Source organism: Gobius niger (genome assembly GCF_951799975.1).
Source record: "Gobius niger genome assembly, chromosome: 2".
Taxonomy (NCBI): domain Eukaryota; kingdom Metazoa; phylum Chordata; class Actinopteri; order Gobiiformes; family Gobiidae; genus Gobius; species Gobius niger.
The window spans coordinates 33,280,222-33,303,250 of NC_136853.1; the positions used below are offsets into that span (position 1 = coordinate 33,280,222).

Consider the following 23,029-nt stretch of genomic DNA (forward strand, 5'->3'; position numbering starts at 1 on the left):
TGACCAAATAAAATAACTGATCACTTTGAATTATTTTTTAAATGACTATGGCAAGTACTGTAAAGAGAGATAAACTGCAGAAAATATGCTTCAAATTGTAAGCAACGTACATAATCATAATAGCCATGCCCTCCATCTGATTTGCACCTTTGGGGTTGAATATATAAATATATATAAAAAAAAAAAAAAACATTTTTCTTACATAGTTCTTATATAGTTTTTCTATATAGTCTTTTTGTAATTTTTTTTTAATCAATTACAGTTTAATGGTTTCAGCAAGATTGCACATAAACAAGCACAAAATACTGCTGTATTTATCGATACAATGTCAATAATAAATGATCCAATAATAAAGTTCATATCACCATTTGCTTATAATAAACATTGTTTAAGAAACTTTACTGTAAACCACAATAGTAAGCTGACTTGGGGAGTGAATGGCAGGTGGAAAAACACATGAAACTCAAACCTGCAGAGTGAAGTGACCAAAAGAGATAAAGCAGGGCTCACTCAGCTCGAAGGCCGCATTGAAGTCCCCTCCTCAGCTGCAATAAAAGGCGCGCAACGGTCCAATGAATCAAGGCGTCGGGGGCTTTCCTCTCTCTGTTGTATGTTATGTCCACTGCTAATGGCCAGCAGATGTGGACCTATTTCACAAGTGTGGCTTTGGAAAACATTCTGCCACATAAATCCAATTACAGGTTGAGATAGTGGAGTGGTTAACGCACTCAGAATCCCTAATGCTCGTCTACACAGCTGACTTAGATAATGACTTTTAAAGTTAAAGATTAGACTAAGTAAACCTACGCTCACAGTTGGTGTTAAGGTTGTTTGGGTTTGGCTTTGTCAAACTATGTGGTAGGTCTTAAGTTATGGGAGATGGAGTGATTACCCACTAATCATACGGTTGGCTGTTTGATTCCTTTTGCACTTCTGCACCCTGCTGTTGTGTTGAGACCCATTTTAACATCTTGAGTCTGTGTCTGATTCCTATGTACATGAATGTTTGAGTAATTAGATGTTAAAATGTTTGGACAAGAGACTTTCTCCATCTCAGCTGTATAAATGTGTCTATGTGATAGCAGGTTTAGCACAAAACTCTCCTCTCTGTAAAAGCAGTATGAACACAGCATATGTAAATCTCACATACAAGTGTCCTGCACATCTTATTTCAACTAGAAATAAATTGCACTGTCAGCAGAAGTTTTGAATTCTAGCGCCCTCTAATCCCAGTGGTGACGTGACTACTATACTATCCATTTTAAGAAATGTTGGCTTGTGGGACACAAAATATTCGCGCCTTTAGTTTGTAACCTTTCCAAAATAAATCAGATGAGTAAATGATACATGAGCAAAATTATTTCTCTTGTTGCATCTGGCCCACACATGTGAACTTCTATAAATCTGTTAATTCATGTTTCCCAGACACAATGTGAGACTGTTAAATGAAATTGCACATTTGTTACCTCTGGGTGTTACGCTCCGGCGTCTTGCTCTTATGGAAAATGTTAATGCGTCTTTTCAACTCTGCAACTCAATAGGATTTTACTAATGGATCCTATTTTCTACATACCAGGCACACCAATATATTTACTTTGCTTGTAAAAAGCAGAAATGATGCCACAGTCTAGGACACATAGGTCTGACCTGGTTTTCTGCTGAGATTCACTGTGATTGGATCCTATACGTTTTTGTTTGTAAGGCAGCTGCTGCATGCTTGTCTGGCACCTCTTTCACTGCTAACTAACTGGCTCCACGTGTGCAAAAGACAGGTCCACATAGGTCCTGTAGGTCACACACTGTTGAATGAGAGTGTGTGCGGGATATGTCACACTACACAGACACGCGCGCAGGATACACATGGACTAATCTGCAGGCTTTAGCAGCGCAGCAGGACTGCAGTATTCATGTGGGGTTTTATGGACTGAGGTGGGGCAGCCAGAGGTGAGATGGGCGAGAGAGAGCTGTCGTAGGGCGTATTAGGGGGAGAGAGAGGGAAGGAGGGTGGGAGGAGGAGGGGCTCACCAGGTGCTAATAGATTTCCAGCAGCTTTGAAACGTGTGCCGGTGTGGGTGCCCTGGAATGGAGTCAGGTTTCATCTGTGGCAAATTATCCAGACCCAGAATTGACCTGCCTTCGGCGCACACACAGACGCACGCCAGCGACACTGACCATTTTGGACACACTCACACACACACACACACACACACGCACACACACACACGCACACACACACACGTCACAGTCACGTCACACAAAACACAGATCTTTGAGGTAAATAGCACAGAGTAAATAAAGCTTGGGGTTATTCATATTCACAACTAGAGCACGATTAGTATACCGCATCAGATTTTGGCTGAATATACTTTCTCAATGAATACAGTACGTCCAGGGAGTCCTCAGTGTGAAATAACAGATGTCTGCAGTAGATTTTTGTGATTTACAAATTGTTTGTGTTATAGTATTAGGTATTATGTCTTGTTCAGCAGCTGCAGAGCATTCCTCTATGATGTCATCACTTACAAACACCTGTGCTGGATTTCAGCATTTCTCCAATATCAAAACCAAAAGCATTACTCAAGCAGTTGCCAATGTGGTTACAAGCTACATTTCTTGTGGGGCCAGCAACATCTCGACAATTGTTAAGGAACAAATTACATCCATCCATCTTTCATCCATTCATAAAAGTCAAGTTTTTCTTGACTTTTTTTAAAACTCACATTTAACCATATCCAACAACCTCCATTACTTTAAGTTCTTCAGTTGATCCGATTGACCCTTGTGTGACTCAGCATTTCCCCCACTCTACCAAACAGACAAGAGCAGCGCATGCAACCCTTTGATATGTATAATTGTTTGCATGTTACTCTCTCCTGCACTAATGATGAGGCTGTGAGTGGGCAGGCTGGCTCTGCAGGTCTGTGAGTGAGTCAGCTCAGTCACCTTTGAGAAAGTGGGATAACTATGCCCAACCATCTTTGATATAGTATATGTGTGTGTGTGTCTGCTACGTGTGTGTCTGCTACGTGTGTGTGGGCTGGGATATGATACATGTGTTTAGCCCCAGCAGAGGTTTGGCTTCAGGAGAAAAGAATAATGTGTCTCTAACCCGCACATGTTCAGTTATGACTACTCTGATGACCAGACACCTGTGGTTCACAGGAAGTAACTCACATGAGAAAAGTTGTCTGCCCTACTTTTAGTCTCTTATGTAACATTACTGACCTAAGATTATTCTAATAACACAGTATGTAAATGTGCATTCGGTTGGTCAGTTTATAAACCGAGTCTCTTGGTCCTGGTCCTCAATTAAAACAAAAAAACTAACTAAACAGTATTGGTAATGTTACTTGCACAATACCACCAGGTTTAAACCAGGACTAAACCAATTCCAGAAAGTAGATCAAATTCTAGATCCGACTATAGCGAGCCTAAATGGGAACAAAACTCTCTAAATTTCCATAAACAAAGTCAAGACTTGATGTGTACCACAAGTAGAGCTCGATACAGCTTATACCATACATGTTTGTGTTAGTGGAAGTTAGTTTAAGTCAAGCATTTTGCTGGAGAATTGTGCTAAAAATAAAGTTCTGCCACCTGTTGAATTTATTTGATCTCAAAAGCTGTAAACTGCAGTTTATAAGCTACACACTGAGACAGTAACCTCAGTAACCTCTAATCTCACTAATGTCACACACATGTCTTGTTTTCTGCAGTATCATAGAACACTGTGGTTTCACTTTTTCTGTAATCAAAAAACGTAATTGATCCCATGAAGAGCAATTCTTTGCAGCGACCCGGCCAATCATACAAAACTGAACAAACATGTACAGTAGTGAACAGCATGAACAATAAAATTCTGCCAAAAAAATGAAATGAAAATGCCAAGAAAACATGTGCAATAGTGTTTATATACTACGTCACACAAAATGTATTTCGAATAAATCTTTGTAGCTGGCACAATGTTTTTCTAAACCTTTCCATCTGTAGAAGCCATGCTGATGCTACGAAAGTCACCATAACTGAAATGTTGTCCTCACTGTTTCTTTAAGCCTACCTGGAGCCATTCAGTTAAACGCAGGTTGAAAGAATGCCTTTCCTTGACTGTAATCTTTATCATTGTAATCTAATATGTTAAAAAAGCCTTAAGAATGTAGAGGTTGCATGCAGGGGACTGCTGGCCCTCAGGCAGCAGACCTGAGCAAGAACAGTAAAAGTGGAAAAAGCGCGGGGGAGAAAACGATATGCTAAAGATATCAACGTGAGCGTGCCTGAAATGAAACCCTTTGTGTCTAATAAGCGTCACAGCACTTATGACTGAGTGTTGAGCCAAGGCCAAACAATGTCTTTATGAAGTGTTGTTTCAAAGGAAGCGCCACTGACCACATTTGGGAAGTGCCCCTCACTTCCAGACATCTCTTCTTGACATAAATGCTGTAAAAATGAGAAAAGTCTTTAGGTATGGAGACAAGGCACAAATAATGCCCTGGAAGTCCTGGTTTGTGCTTTTTGTTTTCTGCTGTGTTTATAGGTCCAACCACAGACCATAAGAAGAAGAAGAAGAACTTTATTTATATAGCGCCTTTCACAGACATGGTCACAAAGCGCTTTACATGAGACAATTGTACATGCACTCCATACTCGGTGGTGGTAAACTACGTTTGTAGCTTCAGTTTCCCCTGGGGGAGACTGTCAGAGGCGCTTTCGCAACTACTCACGTCTGCGCCAACGGACCCTCTGACCACCACCATACATTCACTCACACACATCATTCATCCTGGCCTATTGTGCATGTTTTTAGTGGTAGGGGAAACCGGAGTACCCGGAGGAAAACTACGCAGACACGGGGAGAACATGCAAACTCCACACAGAAAGGCTCCCGTCCAGGTGGGAATCGAACCCGGACCTTCTAGCTGTGAAGCGAGAGCACTAACCGCTGCGCTACCGTGCCACCATACTGCCATGTCCTTCAGGCAAACAGAGTGCATAAGGACGGGATTATATACTGCATGTTTTGACAAATTCATTTTGTGTGGGCAACACGATCATAAAAGTTCTTGAGTTGTCATCTGTTCTCTGTAAGTGTTGGATATTTTGCCTTTCACCAACAAGGGGCCTGTGTTTTCAAATATGTTCATACAAAGTTGAGGGTTTGATCGCGGCCCCAGCCAGCGCTACAGTGCTTTAGATAAAATGGCAAATGGACTCACCGTATATGGCGCTTTTCTACCTATATCAGGCCCAAACCGCTTTACAGTAAGGAAACCAGTCACCCATTCACTCTCTCATTCATACACCAGTGTATGTAGACACTGGAGGCAAGGAGGGTGAAGTGTCTTGCCCAAGGACACAATGACAGTGTGCACCTTCAGGAGCTGGGATTCTAACCCGCAACCTTCCGATCATGAGACGACCCACGCTACCAACTGGGACAACAAATACATGAATGACTGCAACAACCAGCACTATTACCACTACTTCCACTAGTATTAAGATATATAAATAAAATGTATTATAATAAGAATAATTATCTAATTTTGCATTTTAGGAATTGACAAACGTTTTCATACAATTCAATCGGTTTCTGTGAGACTTCATCATTAAAGGGGGGGTATTATGCAAAATCGACTTTTTCAAGCTTTACATCATGTTATTATGTCATTCCCTCATTAAAAACATGCCTGAAGTGTTGCCTTGGCACATTCACGTATTTTTGAGTAATCTGTAAAAACTCTGATGGCAGCCATTTTAGGGATAGGTTTGCCTGAGTCCTCCTAGGAACGCCCCCACCTCCCGGAGACGCCTCCGAGCGTCACCTGCCGAGTAACCAACCACTGCTCCTCAGCAGAACCCCCTCCCCACTGATGCCACAGACAGCGTGTGGAGGGGGCGTGTCGGAAAGGGTCAGAGGTTCTTAAAGAGACAGAGGCCTATTTCAAGACATTCGCTACAGCCATTTTGAGAGAGCAATTTACTGCATTTACAGACCAACAGAAGGTTTCGTCATCATTGTAGTGTGATATAGACTGGTGCTATGTGATTGAAAAAGGCATAATACCCCCTCTTTAAGACCTTTTCAACACTCTTGAATTGAGTCTAATTTCACCCCCTGGATGACTGAGAAACTATATTGTTTTATCTTGAATTGACTGAGATCACGACGTCTACTAAATGAAACAAGTGTAATATTTGTACTCTGCCGTTTATTTTTCCCAGTGTGTTTTTTTCAATAAATAAAGGCGCCTTTGAAAAGCCCAGATGTGGCAAAAACAAATCCACTCAGTGCTGCGTTTTAAAGCCGAAACTCAGTCACTGACAGTGTAGTGTGAGTCAAAACCATAACAGTGGCGAACTTGAGTGTAAACCAACTATTTAGTATGGTATTCGATATGAAATCCAGAGGCAGGAAATCCAGACTGGGATGTGTTAGCTCTTATGGATAAGACAGAAGAAAAGAGCAAACCGGGGACAGGGAGCTGTTAGCGGATGCATGGCTTTTAGCATAATAAATACAGCCAAAACAAACAAATAAAAGGCAGATTATTACACATTCTCAAACAAAGTGAGTTGTAAAAGTTCTCCTTCAGCGCAGTATTGAGAGGAGTTATGTCTTTCCGAACCAGTTGTATTCTTCAAGTGTAACAGCAAGTTTTTCATATTCAGGGGTAAATGATTGCTCGCAATGCTCCTTTAAAGGGATGTTTCAGGATTTTTGACATAGGGCTTAATTTCCTAGTTATCCAGAGTGTTGTTATATCGTTAGTCTGGTGTTGTAAGTGATTTGCCTCAGGTGCACTGTGGAGTGGGTCAAACTAAGAACTGCAGGAATTACAAAAAATATATATCTCCAGAAATCAGCAACACTCTGGATAATGAGGCCCTATGTCAAAAATCCTGAAATATCCCTTTTAGAAGACATGAAATTACCTGTATTGCAGATTTAGGGTCCCAAATCTGGCATGTAAATGAGAGAAGGCTGCATGATTAAACAATGTGCAAAGGGCTGCTGCTGTTCCACTTTTTCACTTGTTTTGCACATGAGCAAACACTTGACCCCCTTGAAGTATAGCCATAGTAATTGTGACAAATTCATCAACAAAATCTTAAACAAACGCACATAAACCACTCAGAAATATGCCTAAATGTGATTGCAGAATTGTCGGTAAAATCCTATAGAATTTTATTGGCAAAAGGCAGTAATCGTTTTCTGTCCGTGCTCTGTAAAATCTACGTAATGTTAGATTATTGGTCTCTGTACAGTCGTTCTCCAGATGTGCTACTTACAATAAAAGCCATATTTAACATTTTAAATAAATACTAAAAAAGGGCAATAATTGGTGCTATATGGGGTGTCCCAAAGCACCTGAGGGATTTAGCGCTTTCTGTACAGCTCATGGGGACCTGGGCAGAACCACGAGTTTAATGTCGATAATAAAATAAGCAAAGTGGAAAATGAGCCTGTAGTTTGTCTTTGGGGCAACAGGACTCTGGACTCGAGCACAGATGGTTTAGGGTTCCAGTGTGAAGCGGGGTGCGCTAACGAGAAAGTCACTTAGCGTCAGATCAACGCACAACAGGGAGAGGAGAAATTACAGTCAATTTTACGAGCAAATGGAGACGGGGTCATTGTTAATGGATCAGTTGTTGAGCCAAATCCAGAGTCGTGGACCTTTGCTTGGCTCTATCTGCAGGAGACCCTGTTGACTTTGGCCAGAAGTCAGAGGAGATGTTGGCTGGACACTGAGAGAAAATAGGCACTTCCTTCTCTTCTTACATATTCACTTATTGTGATCCAGCGCAATCCAAATCTAAAATGATTATACTTTTATGAGAGCCATAAGAACATTTCAGAACAACAGAAGTGCAGGATGTTATTCGGTCATTTGGTAATCCTCGTCTTGCCTTAATTTTCCATGGTGGTCGGTATACTGTTAAGAGTCCATAATGGTCCTGAAGAAAGCAGCTTTATAAAAGTAAACTAGCTTATCAGCTAAACCCATTTGAGACCAACACATTTCTTCTTCTGAGACACTGAAGAGGCACCAATAGCCCCCTACACCTGCAGCACAGTGGAGGCGTCACAAGAGCAGCTACAGGAAACAAAAAATGGACAAAACGAGGAGGTATCCTGGCGAGACTCACAGGCAAGCCACACATGCCTTCTATTGTTCTGGCTAATGGACGTTCACTGGAGAATACAACATATTAACTGCGAGGCTCTTCCCAGAAGATGGTGAAAGACTGTTGTGGAGCGGAGGGAGCTGCACAGGAAGTGGAGCTGACTAGTGCAGGACACCATGCTCTGAAACAGGGACAAACCCAGGAGGCGCTGCACCGTTTCAGAGGATCAGAGGAGACTGAAGGCTGCCAGCCAAGTTTCCTCCGGGTGCAACGGTTTCCTCTACCTCCAAAAACATGCTGATCAATTTGGCCCACAGTGGCGGCGCGGCTCAGTGGCGGCGCGGCTCAGTGGCGGTGCGGCTCAGTCGCAGCGGCTCAGGACTAACACCTGAACACTATTTTGTTGTACGGTTGTTCCATGATGACAAATAAAGCACTTATTTACTTACAAATACACCTGTAAAAGAGCAGTCATAGGCTGTGATGAAAATAATAATAGCAGTAGAAGAACACTTTCGCACTTTGGCTCAAGTGACCTCTTCCAAAACCACATAATGTAGAAAAAGGATTGCGATAATAATCATAAACTTTTTTTTTTTTTTATTGTGGATATGCCTTATTCTCACAACACATTTCCCTCCCAGGATTAGAAACATTGTACTTTTTTTCTTTTGTAAGAACAACATTTTTTTTTTTTACAAATGTTTTTACATGACTATTAAAGCACAATCAGGGAGACCCGACAAAGAGGCCCACGAGAGCAATTTGTCCCAAGTGGACGCCTTCATTCAAAGCCCGCCTTCGAATATCAAGGCAGAGAAGTGACTGACATGCCTGCCAATCAAAGGTAACAGACACAAAGTAAACACGCATTAAGCAATGTCCAAGATTCCAGAAATCAAAAAGGCAAACCCACACAGTCAAAACAGAGCACCAACAGAATCAAAAACACGCCATATCACACTGAGAAGGGGGTTATTCCTGAGGTGACAGCATCCGATTGGAGCACTTTCAGTCCAGAATGGTACATGCTGACCAATGTTTTCTTAGCCAAGCCACAGACTATGACTGATTTTAGCCCACAATAGTGAACTAAACATCCACTCTTTCACTAAATTCTAAACCATACCCGGATTTAAAGGGATATTTCAGGATTTTAGTGGTGCTAGGCTAGTGCTGGGCTAGCGTATGTCTATGGTAACTAGTAGCCTGCATTAAAAACTTCTTCAAAATCATCGGGTAGTCCTCCAAACATAGCCATATCTAATTTGTAGAAAGCTCCTTTGTGAATTCTACGTGTGGTAATGCCGCCGCAGGTAAACAAACTACTGGAGATCTTCAAATATAAGGACTGCATGAATAAAAAAAAAAAAATATATGTATATATATATCCAGAAATCAACAAAACTCTGGATAACTAGGAAATGAGGCCGCCCTATGTCAAAAATCCTGAAATATCCCTTTAACAATTTTAAGTTCTCTGTTTCCAATTGTAATACGATGTTCAGTGTGTGCTTATCTATTTACTGCCGCTTATTTTGCAGTCAGTTTTGTTCTTGGTACAGATTTCATTATCATCAAGACTTGATATTTGGTTGTATTTGGCAGCATATGTGTTAACACTATTGACAAGCAAAATATGCAATTGCTTCTATTGTTAAGATAACATTCCAAGCTTTCTTGCGGCTCACCTTGTCGCAAATACAACACACCACAAGAGTTCTGTCTGCTTCACTTGATTTCAGTGAGGGCAAAATGCCAATAGGTTTCCACATGCAAAATCACCTGCATGGTCTTAAAAAGTGTTAACCAAAAAAAATGAAGATGGCTTGAACATAAGAAAAATGCACACATTTAAAAGCCCAATCTGGCTCACCCCTTGATACACTCAGAGCAAGGATGAGCCAAATGCTGTCGCCCCAAGAGAAAAGGCAGTAAGAGCTGACCATACCATACGTATCATATCATAAACAGATGCCTGACACTATGCTTCCTACATCACACTCTACAGAAGGAGCATACCAAATGCAAGCTTCATCAGATTCAGACACAACCATGCAGTACAGAGAAACTTACATCTTGCCTTGGTAGCATTGCATAAATATAAGGATAATAGGTTTCTCCATAAGAGTCCTATATGGCACTTGATATTGTGTCTAATATTTAATAAATAGCACAAACAGCATTGTTAGTTTCACCACATTTGTTAGAATATAGATGGAATAGTGCACACATGAAACTGTTGGGTAGAAAGATATGCTACATAATCTGACAGGTTTAAGAAGTACAGGCTTAAACAATCAAAATTCAATCAATAATTGAAGAGGGTAGCAATGCAACTAAATAATAGGTCAAATTGACTTGAATATTGAAATGTTTTGAATAAAATGGCCAAAGTCATCAGAATGAAAACCAATGGCATCAACACGAAAAAGTTAAGTCTTTTCTGGAGTTAAATAAATGACCAAATATAAAGCCTGTGTTTAATCACTGATTGTCAACTTTGTCATGGACTTAAAGTAAAATGAATGTCTTAGTGTATTTGATTAAACTGAATAAAATAACCAGCTGAGGAAAACTATCAAAGTACAAAATTGCCATTGTTCCTGTAGACCAAAATGTTTTTGGCATTGTTTATGTTTTGCAGCATTGTTAAGCTCAATAGTGCATAAAAAAATGATTTAAAGACAAGTCTAGGAAATTAGCACTTGCAACTCAATTCCTTTCTTAAATACACATTTAAAACACCAAACTTAGAAAATGTCTACAATAAATCAGAGTAAGTAGTTAAAAAGTAGTCATTTCATTTCAGTGAAAGCAGTAAATGTATGAACATGTACCTTTGACTTTTCCATCCAAACAAACGGAATTGAAATCCAGTGCAGAAAAAGTGGCAATCAAGCATCACAATGCTGCTTCATTCCAAAAGTAAATAATAGACGTTTTCCATTCATTAGCTAAAAGCTAAGACATTTATCCAAGTCACAGAGTCTACATGGCACTAGAGATTTTAGTACACTGCACAGGTATCAAGGTTCAAACTCATCAAGCATATCTATGGCAACAAAACTTCAGTCCAAAATAATCGTTTTACAAGTGCAACTCGGTAAAAGTGGCCTGTGGCAGTTGGAAGGTTGATCGGCCAAAACAAACAAATACAAATATGTATTTAAACAAAACAAAAGGCCTGTGATTGGAGACTGACTGTCTCTCCTTCATACCATCTAAGAAAATGTTCTTGGAAGCATTATCAGACAAATCAAGCTTTTGATATAGCAATTGACACGTAGGTCATCCTCTTAACTAAAAAAGAAACCAACAATAAATAAATCATGTCCAGCCACTGGACAGATTGAAAGACTGAAATAAGCTTCTACAATAAGGGTCATTTCTGGCAGTGGCCAGTGAAACCGCTCAGTGCTTGGGTTAACAGCTGATCCTACCTGTGTCATTGAAACATCCTATTGACACAAAAAAGGAAGGCAGTCCCATTTCTTTCCCTGATAACATCAGGATACAACGGTGCCAACCCAAATGAATCAGTGGATTCCTGTAATCTCATTTGCTGGGGGAGCATAGCTTTTGCTTAAGTTCTTCTCAAACTGTTCAGCGGATGTACCTTCACTGACCCCCTGAAACCATTAATAAAGATGGGATTGTTTGTTGTGTCTTGCGCTCATCATGTGGCAGCATTGCCTGCTGGTAGTTTGTTCAGATGAGGAGTAGTCGGGACATCTGAGAGGTCATGATTGGAGATTGTCTTGTCTGGAGCTCAGTGCCCAGAGCAGTGCCAGCTGTAGGGCCACCATGAGCCACAGAGAGGGACTCAGGCTGGATGCCCCTCCACAGTCAGCGTCCTCCTCCTGCAGCCAACACAGGAAAAGAAGTCACTGATTGGTGCAACCGAAAAAATAAACACTCCTGAATGGGAGCTATGCTGAGATTAAACAACTGTCTTTTCCAAACTTTATTAAAACAGTGTGTCTTTGCTTAAGGACTACTCTGAATGCTTAACATCTGGGAAGGTAGAAAGGAAAGAATGACTGGCCATCATAATTTTGGAAAGGAACGAAAATGTCGAGAACAGTTAGAGAGATGAACAAAGGTCTGGATGCAAATGAGAAGTGAGTCTTGTGTTTAAACAAATGTCTGGCTGTGCTGGATATCAGACGACAGCCAAGATGGACACGCTGGTCTATTGTACGAGACGTGTCATGATAGATGGGCAGAGATACAGGGAGTTCAAAGTCAGGTGCATCAAAAAAAAAGTTAGCTAGCGAATAAATGAAGCATGGTAAGTCAGAGCGAGGCAAGGACAGATGGTGATAGAGCAGAGACAGACATGAAGGATAGATAATACAAGATGAATGGGAAAAGACACATGCAGGAGAAGGAAATCTGGAGAGGTTGGTTTGAAAAGAGTTTAGCATGAGGTGTCGAAGAGCCAAACAGTGAGTAAATGATAACATTCAAGTGCTAATAATGAAAAAGAGTGCTAGTGTTATGGAACTGACCCGAGACAGCACATGAACAGTGGCAGCAGTAACATGAGCAGAGAAGAAGCCAACGGGGAGCCTGCGCTCCTTCTGCAAATGACCTCATCCTAACCATCAACAGCCAATCACAAAGCAGGAAATAGAGAAAACAGAGAAAGAGAAACATGCAGCAACGTCCACACAGTTAGAAAGAAGTAAGATTAAAATACAGGGCATAAGATTTAGTACAGCGACAGAAAGCATTCACTATAAAGGAAAGTATTAATTAAGAAGGGAGAAAACTGACACTGGAGGATTAAAACGGGAAAACAAACAGTGTTATAATACAGGGATTTCACACACAGACTCAATGAAAATGTTTGTCTATACAAGTTGCTCATGAATACAAGGGGTGTTTGTCTCTGTGTGGGAAATGCCTGTACAAATAATGCATGTATTTGTTGATGTGATGTAAAGATGCCAAGGATCAGATTTCACAACTCATTAAGTGTCTCATCACTTTGTGAAAAGACTCACGATAGAATCAATCTCGACAGCTACATTGATGATGAGACGCAATTACTACATTTGATTTTTCGCAAACAGACATTTTCAATACAATTAACTTAAATTTTAAAGATGCCATCACCATGTTAGGTCACTTCTTTCATCTTTCCGTTGAGTGGAACTGTAAAGTACAGTACTAAATGGTTGTAGCTGTCAAAGTGAAAAACAGTGGCCTCAAGGCACCCACTTGATTTTAACTGGGGGAAAAAATGATCTGATTTTATCTGATTTTAACATCAGCAGAAAGCATTTCTGCCAACTTTTTAAAATCTCTTTGGGCCTATGTAGAATAAAGAGTCTTACTTTTTAGCAGCCTGGCAATGGGATGTGCAAACCTCTGTACTGACAGAGCAGTGCACTTGAAATAGCTCTTAACCTGAGGCAATGCGTACTTACTCTCTCATTGTTATCAAAGCACACATCAGGTCCTTTCCTGTAGCGAGGATTCTTGGCGATGTCACATGGATCCGGTCCATCAGCTGAATGAATGGTCAGGAATAAAGTGAATCGAACTCTTACCATACATCTATTAATTTAATACTTAAGATTAAAGTAAAAATGGATACCCACAGATACTATACAACTTTTCCATGCATAATGCACACTTATTGACCCCCGGCTGAAGTGTTTAAGAGCGCGTCGCAACTGTTTGTAAACTCTTGAGCAAAGTTCTCCCACACTTCCATCTGCCACACAGACACAGAACAGCCTGTGCAGGACTCGGCCAACTTTCAAATCTGACTTTACTCTCCAAGTAGCCAAGGCCATTGAAAAGCCAACAACCTCTACCAATGCCCATTTCTTTTTCTTAAGCATGTCGTGCGCCAAAGGATACATGGCTGCTCGTCCTGTACTAGAGGCTTGATATCGCAGGATGTGCAGGTGTGAACTGCATCAGCAATGATGAAGACCAGGTTTGTCTTGGGCAGTTTTTCAGCATGGTAAAGTCTGAAGAGGAACACAGTAATTGTAAGAGACAAGTTACAAGGAGTTCAACTTAGAAAAGATGCAGATAAAAGCCACAACACTGAGAAGGAGGTCGGAAAAACAAGGTGCCTAAAAATCTGAGGGGTTTAATCTTAGACATATTTTATCTACAAAAACAATCGCAGTTCACAGTAAAGCTTAGTAAAGCTCTGTATAGTTGAGGGCACACAGACCTGCTATGCCACCCCACTGTCCTGCCGCACCTTTAGTGAAACCCACATGTCACCGGTGCACAAATGATTTTCTCTGCTTTTTTATGGCGGCCATTAAAGAGAAACATATGTGTAGCTAATGTGCAGGTATGCCGTGCAGCACGCAGGCAGGCACTCTATTAGCCGGCACGAGGGGACCTTAAAAATATGCGTAAGCCACATGTGGACCGTGCCAGGACGGTGGTCCACACAATTGACTTCACCTTTATGGCATGTGAACTTTTATAATTCTTTCTGAGTGACACCTCTGGGGACAAGGTTTGAATGGTCCCACATCACACAGCTCCACTTGTTTCCTAATGCACCTTGTTTGCAGAGATTTATGTGGCCTGCTTCTTACCTGGAGCAGTTTTCACAGTCCAAAGTGCCTCTGAATGTCAGGTCGGGTGTTTCAAACATATACTGAGTCTGCTCTGTGATACACACTTCTTTGAGCATGGCATCTGATATCTTATCATCAATTTCAGCTAGGAAACATAAATGCATAAATCAGCATACATTTCAAATAAGTCAGTGATGTACAGGCAGGTCAAATATCAAAGTTCAAGGCTTAAAGTTTTTCTGTTTTGTTTTAAAGGGACACCTGTGCATAAAGTGTAAGCGAAGAACCTATTTCAACTGCGTGGGTCAATCAGGTTCCAAATTTCCAAACAACCCACGCCACCGGGGGAAATGTGTGCGCGAGTTGAGGTAGCGGACCATGAACACTGAAGTACATTGATCCATAACCGTGAATCGAAAGGCTTTGGTTTAAAGGTGCATTATGCAACTTTTTATGTGGAAAAAAAAGTTGATATTTGTGCGTATTTTACCTTGTAGTGACCCAGCGGCAGTAGGAGTGGTCAGTATGGTACTTCTACTGGTCTCTACAACACTCCAGGATCAAATGTTTTGTAGGTTTTATGATAAGAAGCGCAGCAAAAACCTTCCAAACTATTGATCCTGGAGCGCCATAGAGACCACTGTGATGGAGAAAAAAAATGCTGACCACTCATAGATCCACTGGGTCACTACAAGGTCAAACATGCACAAATATCAACTTTTTTTTCCCCACATAAAAAGTTGCATAATGCACCTTTAAGTCTTAAGCAACGTTTCTGGCACATATGTATTTGGTCACAGGGAAGAGGGATGAGACAGAGGCTCTGGGCGGCTGCTCTGTAGGCAGGAGTGGACAGGGGAACGAGTAGAGACAGGACATTTGGATCAGCCCGATACTGAAATCATTTAAAATCGTCCAGGAATCACAAAGAAAACCCTCCAAATGTTGAATATGTTAAATGTAGTGGATAAATAGCTGCATGTCAAATTATTGATCGATACGCTATGTTGTACGCCGTCAGATCAATCACGAAAACATAAAAATAAAATGAATTTAGAGTCTAATCCATGTGGGTCGGTCTGGCACTTTGCTTAGTATGTAGTATGTTAATCATGATAATTGAACACATTGGTCAAGAGTAAATATTTGACCAAAAAAAGATACTTACTGGCATCTAGGTATGTAGGCAATGTGATGCTCACTAATAGCTGCTGCAAAATAGACCTGAGAGAAAGAAACCATTACGGCCGTTCAGACATGAAGCATGTTTCTAAATGTTCCTCCGTTATCCCAAGCAATATTTCATGCTTTAAACTTTGCTAAAGTTTGGAAATAAACTATAACTCACCAAGCTGCAGCAGTAGCCCACCAGCCAACATTCAGGATATCCGCAATGGTGGGCTGAAAAGAGAGTTAATATATGTGTTTTTTTAAATGGATGATATAGTTGAAAATTAGGGATGCACCGGAGCCGATACTGGTATCGGATATCGGAGCCGATACTGGAAAAAATATCTGTTCCTAAACCGCCAGTTTTGGCTCTCAACGTCTTAAAAACACAACTTTTACCAACTAAATCTAAATGAATATGGACATGCTGTATATCATTTTGAAGCTCAGCACCAGGAGAATTCAATCTCTGAGTTACTTTTAACCTCCATACATGTATTTTTGATCGCCGCGCAAAATGCTGCGTTTAGCATCAGTATGCTGCAGTATGCTTAAGGCTGGGTCAGAAACTATGATAGGAATTCTTAAAGTAGCCTAATAAAATAATAGCGGCCACTGCTGAATCCAAGTGTCTGTATTTTAGTTGAAGAAATAACAGATCTAACATATTTGTAATGATCAGATCAGTTCATGTGAGTTGTTTATATTAATGGAACCTAAAACCTGTCATATATTAATGTAGAAAAGTCCAGTGATCCAGTGACCCTTGTTAAATGTTTATCCATTAGTTTATCAATATATATAATGATCTGTAATATCATGACAATAAAATATGACTATATTGATCTTAAAATGGAGAAGAGTCAATCCCATGTTTCACTCAGAGAAAGACAGTTTTAAGAAAGTCTCTTGGTATCAGTAAATATCAGATATTGGCAGATGAAACCCCAGTATCGATATCGGTAGCAAAAAAGCTGGATCGGTGCATCTCCATTAAAAATGCAATAGAAAACATGATGAACTAAGCACCACAGGTCTGCACATGCTGCTTTGATTATGGTTAGCATGCAAAGGCCTTGTTTTGGTGAATCAGTGCTGCGTCCTCTCGCTGTAGTCTGCGTGTGTTGAGTCATCCAGGAGTTCAAACTAACCGTGTTCAAGGCATCGCTCACTGTTCACCGGGCCTTTGATCATTCACATCTTCATCTTTCATCTCACTTTGGTGACTACAGCGTGTTGTACTACAAGTCGGTAAATTATGTGCTTACAGATGTCAATTAGTTTTGGGAAATGGGAGACCTGTGAACTACAAATGTTTTTCTTTCTGTTGCAGGCGTCAGCGTATGGCACTAACACTCAGCACATGCATTTTGTACGTCTTCAGTATCATTACGACTGCGTCTGCAGCCAATTTTTCATCATTTCATAGCTGTGCATTTTTTGAGTGATGAAAAACAGCCCATGTTACAAAATCACTTTGTGAGTTGGCTAAGCACTGAGGACACACTAATCCTGTTACTGTTACTGATCTTCTCCCTGTTGCTTTCTCAGACCCCCATGTTTCTTATCAACTCAGTCTAAATTTATGGTTCTCAAGAGAGGGACCGTCTGAAAAGAGTGATAAAGTGAATGCCTCTGCAGTGTACAGCTGAGCGAGTAATTGTATGAATCAATATCTTTATGTCTCAATGTGCGGTAAGTCAAGCTCTGACTTATGGAACTCACCACATAGACAGAGCGCAGGCCTGCAGCTGCTTTGGTCTCTTTCACAGGGTCGCACAGAGACTGGTAGTCAAACGTATTCTTAAAGGTGAATAATGATGAGTTCACGAGGCTAGCCATCAGGATGGGGTCAATAACACCAAAAAATCGTCCGATCTAAAACCCAAAACAACACACCACAAAAACTGTTATCACTTGAACATTTCTGGCAAGTTTGCTGAAACAGGCTTATAAGTTTGATACAATTTAATACAACAATTAATTTAGACTTTTTATATCCAAGTTGTTGGTAAAACCTATAGGGCGAACATGTGAAGAGGCACAGTCTGGCACGGACACAATTTGAGTGAAAGGTTTAAACTATAGGCAGTAAATGTCACGGAGCCGAGTTGATGTACAGTATAATCTGATCAGCACAGTCCAGACTAATAACAACAACCAAAGAGGAAAATGTTTTTCCGCTGTTTCAGCTGTGACAGGATGGCGTGTGGGAGCGTTTAAGCACTAGTCTCTCCAAAAGGAGGCTAGAAAGCAGCACTCATCAAGGTAAGTAATGCATCTGTCTGCACTTGAGAAGAGGAAGTGTAAGGCACCTCTTGTTCTTCCACTTTGTCAGGTCATTGCAAACAACCCATCCTCTTCAGACAAATGGCCAAATGATATATAAATCTTCCAATCAATAAGGTAAAGAGAGACTTCTCTCCTTTCCCTGTGCAATAACACAAATAATGAATTAACAGTCACAGGCCTCTTGGCTGCAGACTCCCTGAAGACCTCAGAGAAAGAAAAGAATGGGCAGGAGAGCGAAGACATAAATATAGAGTAAGCGAGAAGCTTGTTGCGAAGCAGAGACTTTGCTCCTGTAGGAAATATGATTGAGGGCACACGGCCTTCTCCAAACACGGCCTCAGGTCCCTGAGTTTTAGTGCTGCTGCCAAACTTCAGAGGGGACTGATTTATCCAGCGCACACCCAGCTCTGATTAGGAAGGAGCCGCGGCATGAAAAAACATTTACTCAGACAGCAGCAGGGGCCCTGCTCAGCGTTTAACATAGGGCAACGGGAAAATTGTGCACACTTACTGTATGTCAAACAAGGGGTTCCTGATACAATTATACCACCACTGAAACATAATAGCTCGAGCAAATCACTGCCTTAGACATGTGTGACAGTTTGATTTGCATTTAAAACTGATTACAAGATAGTGTCCAGCTATATGAAAATAAAAATTCAAATTTACTAAATTCCTGCAGGACTGAATTTTCCAGCTCCCTTAAGACCACTCAGGTTATATTTCGTTACGTTTCTTTAATGAGCTACAGCTCATTGACGACGAGCCATTTATTACAACTGGCATGGTATGTAACTAAAATAAATTGGACAGATGAATCTAATACATACCTGATCTATGTATGTGTCTCTGTTGGACATCACCAGGAAACCCCCATCATCGAGAATGACACAGTCTACATACTGAAATACACCAGCACAGCATTACGTTCTGTTCTGAACACAAACTGAACATAATAGTATAAAGTGAATATTAAACCTCATCATTTCTTTGACAGCCACAGATCTCATCATTGCACTGAAATACAACATAAAGTAAATAAACAATTCAAAAGACTAAATAGGTAAATGACTTAAGCATCACATCATGCACAATGTAAAAGTACTCACGTTCAGTCTCTGTGTAGTGTTAATGAAACTGGCCATCCAGGCATTGATGTCCAACTTTACTCCAACCACTGGGATCAAACAGAGAGAGCAGACATCCTAGATCATAGCCAACCCCTCAGTCAACTTTCCTCTTTGAACTGTTCCAATGCAAACTTGGCGTGACATCAGAGGAGCAGACAATGTGATGTGTGGTTAGTATGCATTTGTTTGTGTGCATATGTCAGACGGAGAGTGAGAAACAGACAAACGGCTTCTCTTAACAGTGAAGCCCATTCCCCCCGCTGCGTGTCAGGTGCAGGTATAAGAAGGGTTTAAAGCCCCGAGGTCGCACATGAGGATGACAACATGACAAAACAAATGTGGGAGGTGATCAGTGAGAGAAAGTCACAGGTTCATCTCACTGGCCTTACCAGCGGGCTTGAGCGTGATGTTTTTCAAGGTGATGTCCACAGTTCTGCTCACAAGTATGGAGTCGTCACTTGCTATAAAGGAAAATATAGGGATGCGATTTAAGTATACAAATGCAAAGTAATTGAAGGAAAATGCACAGCAGAGTAAGACTTACAATTATCTCGGTCAAGGTAAGGCGTTGGAGTGAAAATATACAGATCATTTTCCAGACTTCTCTTGTAGAAACTCGACTCGTACGTCTCGGCATCTTCCTTCCAGTTAAGGCCAGCGCTGTCAAAGACATTTCAATTATTGACTTAAAACCTAACACGTGACGTTTCCAGCTACAGCTTCATTAAATGCAATTGTTGATTTTATCATATGAACAGATGTTACTTTTACTTTTTGGGATATACTCTGGTGATGCCCCCATCAGTGGCCACGAATCTGGCAATCACACCGTTCCTGAACGACAAATGTGTCAAAGATTCAATGCTGAATTTGGATACCGAGCAGTCCAGGATTGTGTGTTTTATTTTATGGAGTGACATATTGTAGTTGTAACATCAGGAGCGCAAGAAAGGAAAAGCGACTTACGGCGTGGCAGTTTTTCTCCAGCGCTTTATGAGATCAGAAGTGATGCCGGCATCCAAAAGCAACCGGTTCACCATGTCAACATTACCTAAAGACAGAAAGAATGAAATACAATATCACACTATGTTAGAGATACTTAATAAAGTCAACTATATTAAAACCATTAGTGAATAGTTGTAGGCGGTAGGTTAGGTTGGGTGTAAAAAAAAAAAAAAAAAAAAAAGACTTTCCAAGACGTCCAACATGACCACATGACAAACATAACAGGTGATAAAAGGCGCTGGTCCGTTCCTATGCAGCGCGCGACCACTTTGAACTTTCCGGCAACTCGCTCCAGTCCATTAACATCGAGGCTCGTTGATCCCTCCACCACCTTCCCTCAATCTTTATAACACAACCACACACATCAGAGAGAACAGCTGCTCAAACGCTTTATTTCCCCGCCACACCACCTACCCAGCGCGCACCGTGGTTTTCATTAAGGAGATCTTTATTGAAGGCAGCCACACAAATTCCTGATGTACTTATAACTTCTGTAGTGGCTTAACCAAGTAAAAAGTGTAACGATACTTGAGCCCCTAAATAGCCCACAAGGGTCTAACGTAGTCATGCCATTTGCGCTCACTGTGGACTCTATTAAAATAGCAGCTAATCACGGCAAAAATAATATTTGGGTTTGTGGTTTTATAGGCTGGTTAAATGTTAAATGCATTATGGAAAATGAGCAAATATGTATTTTTAGTACAGTATTTTGTTGGCTTTCATGTGTGCATTTTAGAGATTTGCATCAGTCAACACATTATACACTAAATGCTACTCTTTTTGAAAGTGAGTATGACACAAGAACTAAAGTGATGACCCATTGCGGATTAAAGCAGTACTAAGTAACTCATGCCCCTAGAGGCTAAAGCGCAACTGCAGGTGTTGTAGCGTTTTTTTACTCATAAATTGTTTGTGACAGTAAATATTACGCTGACAGAAAAGACCAAGGGAGAGAGGGATATTGTACATTGTGCCACAACTCAATGACACAATGGAGATTTTTTTTTTCACTCAAACTTGGCTGTAAATACTGTTTAAGTGGCAGCAATTAGCTTTACCCGTTAGCCTGTTAGCTTCTTCTTCGTGATTCTATTAGCACGTATTGGTGGCTCCGACCCATAGGCAGGAAAGCTGCAAATGTGGTTTTCTGGCCAGAGACACCAGGGGGAGATGAAAAACCCCCCAATCATCCCATTAACACAGTTGTGCACAATACATGTTGAAATTCCATTGAAACGAAATGTCATCATGTTGGGAATATTCCCCAAGCAACCTCAGATCAAATTTCCCAACTAAAAATACTACTCCTAATTCCAAAGAAAATGACTACGGTCTCTTGGCTCAAGCCTCAGCCTCCCACCATTACCTAATGGAAAAATAAACTGAAAGAAGTGTATCATGTGGAGCAAGATTGCAAATGAAAGCTGAGCTTTTTATTTCTTTAACTATTCAAATTAATTTGGGTTGAATTGTACCTATTGTATTGTTCTGTTTTTGCATGATTTTCTAAGTTTGTGTGTTAAAGAAGAACTAAGTAACTTGTTTACCCTAATAAATCCTTTCTGTAGTCCCTCTGGGGGTAATACAAGTGGTAATGAGATGATTGGGGGGTCTTTCATCTCCCCCTGGTGTCTCTGTCCAAAAAACCATCCTTGCAACTTCCCTGCCTCCGGGTAGGAGCCACTAATACACACTAATGGAATCACAAATTAGAAGTTAACAGGCTAACGGGCAAAGCTAACTGCGGGCTAGCGCCACTTTAGCAGTGTTTACAGCCAAGTTTGAGTGAAAAAAATTGTCTCAATTTTGTCATTGAGTTGTGGCACAATGTACAATATCCCTCTCTCCCTTTGTCTTTTCTGTCAGCGTAGTATTTACTCTCACGGACAATCAATGCGTAAAAAAAAAACCTGCAACATGCTACGACACCTGCAGTGACGCTTCTGGCCTCTAGGGGCATGAGTTACTGCTGTTTTGAATTAAAATAAGAAATTGAAAAAAAAAAATGTTTTAACCTTTACATAGTTTTTTTTTAAATGCTTTACATTGCATTATTCATTCACTCCATCCCCGGAGAAACTGACAAAAGCGAGGCTACAAATCCATTGGTCCCTTTCGACCACCACCAGCCACCCACACACACACACTACATTCATACAGGCAAGGTGGGTGAAGTGTCTTGCCCAAGGACACAATTAATAGACAACCCGCTCTACTATTTAAGAGGTTGTGGCTCATTCTCTTCTTTACAGCATAAGAAATGTATTGTTAGTATTTTAGTTAACGAAGCTCTCGACAATTAATCATGAACTAATTACAGCAGTTAAAATTAAGCAATTATCACGACATAATAGCCTCAATTTCATGACATCTTTTATAGTCTGGCTGAGGACATAATGCCTGGGTGGGTCAAATGTTAAAGGGAAGGTCCACTGGCCTCTGATTGGTGTTTTATTGGTCCATTCATGCTTTCTGCCTGACGCGTCCTGCTCTTTCTCACAAACACACAGTAATTGGATGTGGTGGAGCGGCCATTGGAGTGTGGAAGGCATATGAGGCGCGAATACCTGTGTGTACGTCAGATCCAACCACATGTGCACTCAGCCATGTGATGGTCAGACTTTTAACGCCATCTCCAAAATGGGTACCACGGACACAGGAATTCAATATAGCAATATAGGCTTGGTCATGCACACCAAAAGCATCCAACCAGACTTGTATTTCACTGCAACAAGTCACTCGAGGGAA

The 23,029-nt window shown here is 40.9% G+C and overlaps 1 protein-coding gene across 1 annotated transcript in view; it reads right to left on the reverse strand.

Moving 5' to 3' along the window:
- Window positions 1–9,596: 9,596 nt before the first annotated feature.
- cacna2d1a (calcium channel, voltage-dependent, alpha 2/delta subunit 1a) overlaps window positions 9,597–23,029 on the reverse strand; it is a 63,580-nt gene continuing 50,147 nt past the window's right edge. Inside the window, exons 25-39 of the mRNA XM_079582752.1 lie at window positions 20,243–20,327; window positions 20,048–20,110; window positions 19,821–19,936; window positions 19,666–19,737; window positions 19,256–19,323; window positions 19,125–19,163; window positions 18,977–19,048; window positions 17,580–17,732; window positions 16,033–16,085; window positions 15,853–15,908; window positions 14,703–14,829; window positions 13,999–14,111; window positions 13,560–13,642; window positions 12,636–12,724; window positions 9,597–11,984 (exon numbers count right to left, since the gene is read on the reverse strand). Of these exons, the coding sequence (XP_079438878.1) occupies window positions 11,948–11,984; window positions 12,636–12,724; window positions 13,560–13,642; window positions 13,999–14,111; window positions 14,703–14,829; window positions 15,853–15,908; window positions 16,033–16,085; window positions 17,580–17,732; window positions 18,977–19,048; window positions 19,125–19,163; window positions 19,256–19,323; window positions 19,666–19,737; window positions 19,821–19,936; window positions 20,048–20,110; window positions 20,243–20,327 (1,226 nt within the window). The 3' untranslated portion in view covers window positions 9,597–11,947. The remainder of the gene's footprint in view (window positions 11,985–12,635; window positions 12,725–13,559; window positions 13,643–13,998; window positions 14,112–14,702; window positions 14,830–15,852; window positions 15,909–16,032; window positions 16,086–17,579; window positions 17,733–18,976; window positions 19,049–19,124; window positions 19,164–19,255; window positions 19,324–19,665; window positions 19,738–19,820; window positions 19,937–20,047; window positions 20,111–20,242; window positions 20,328–23,029) is intronic.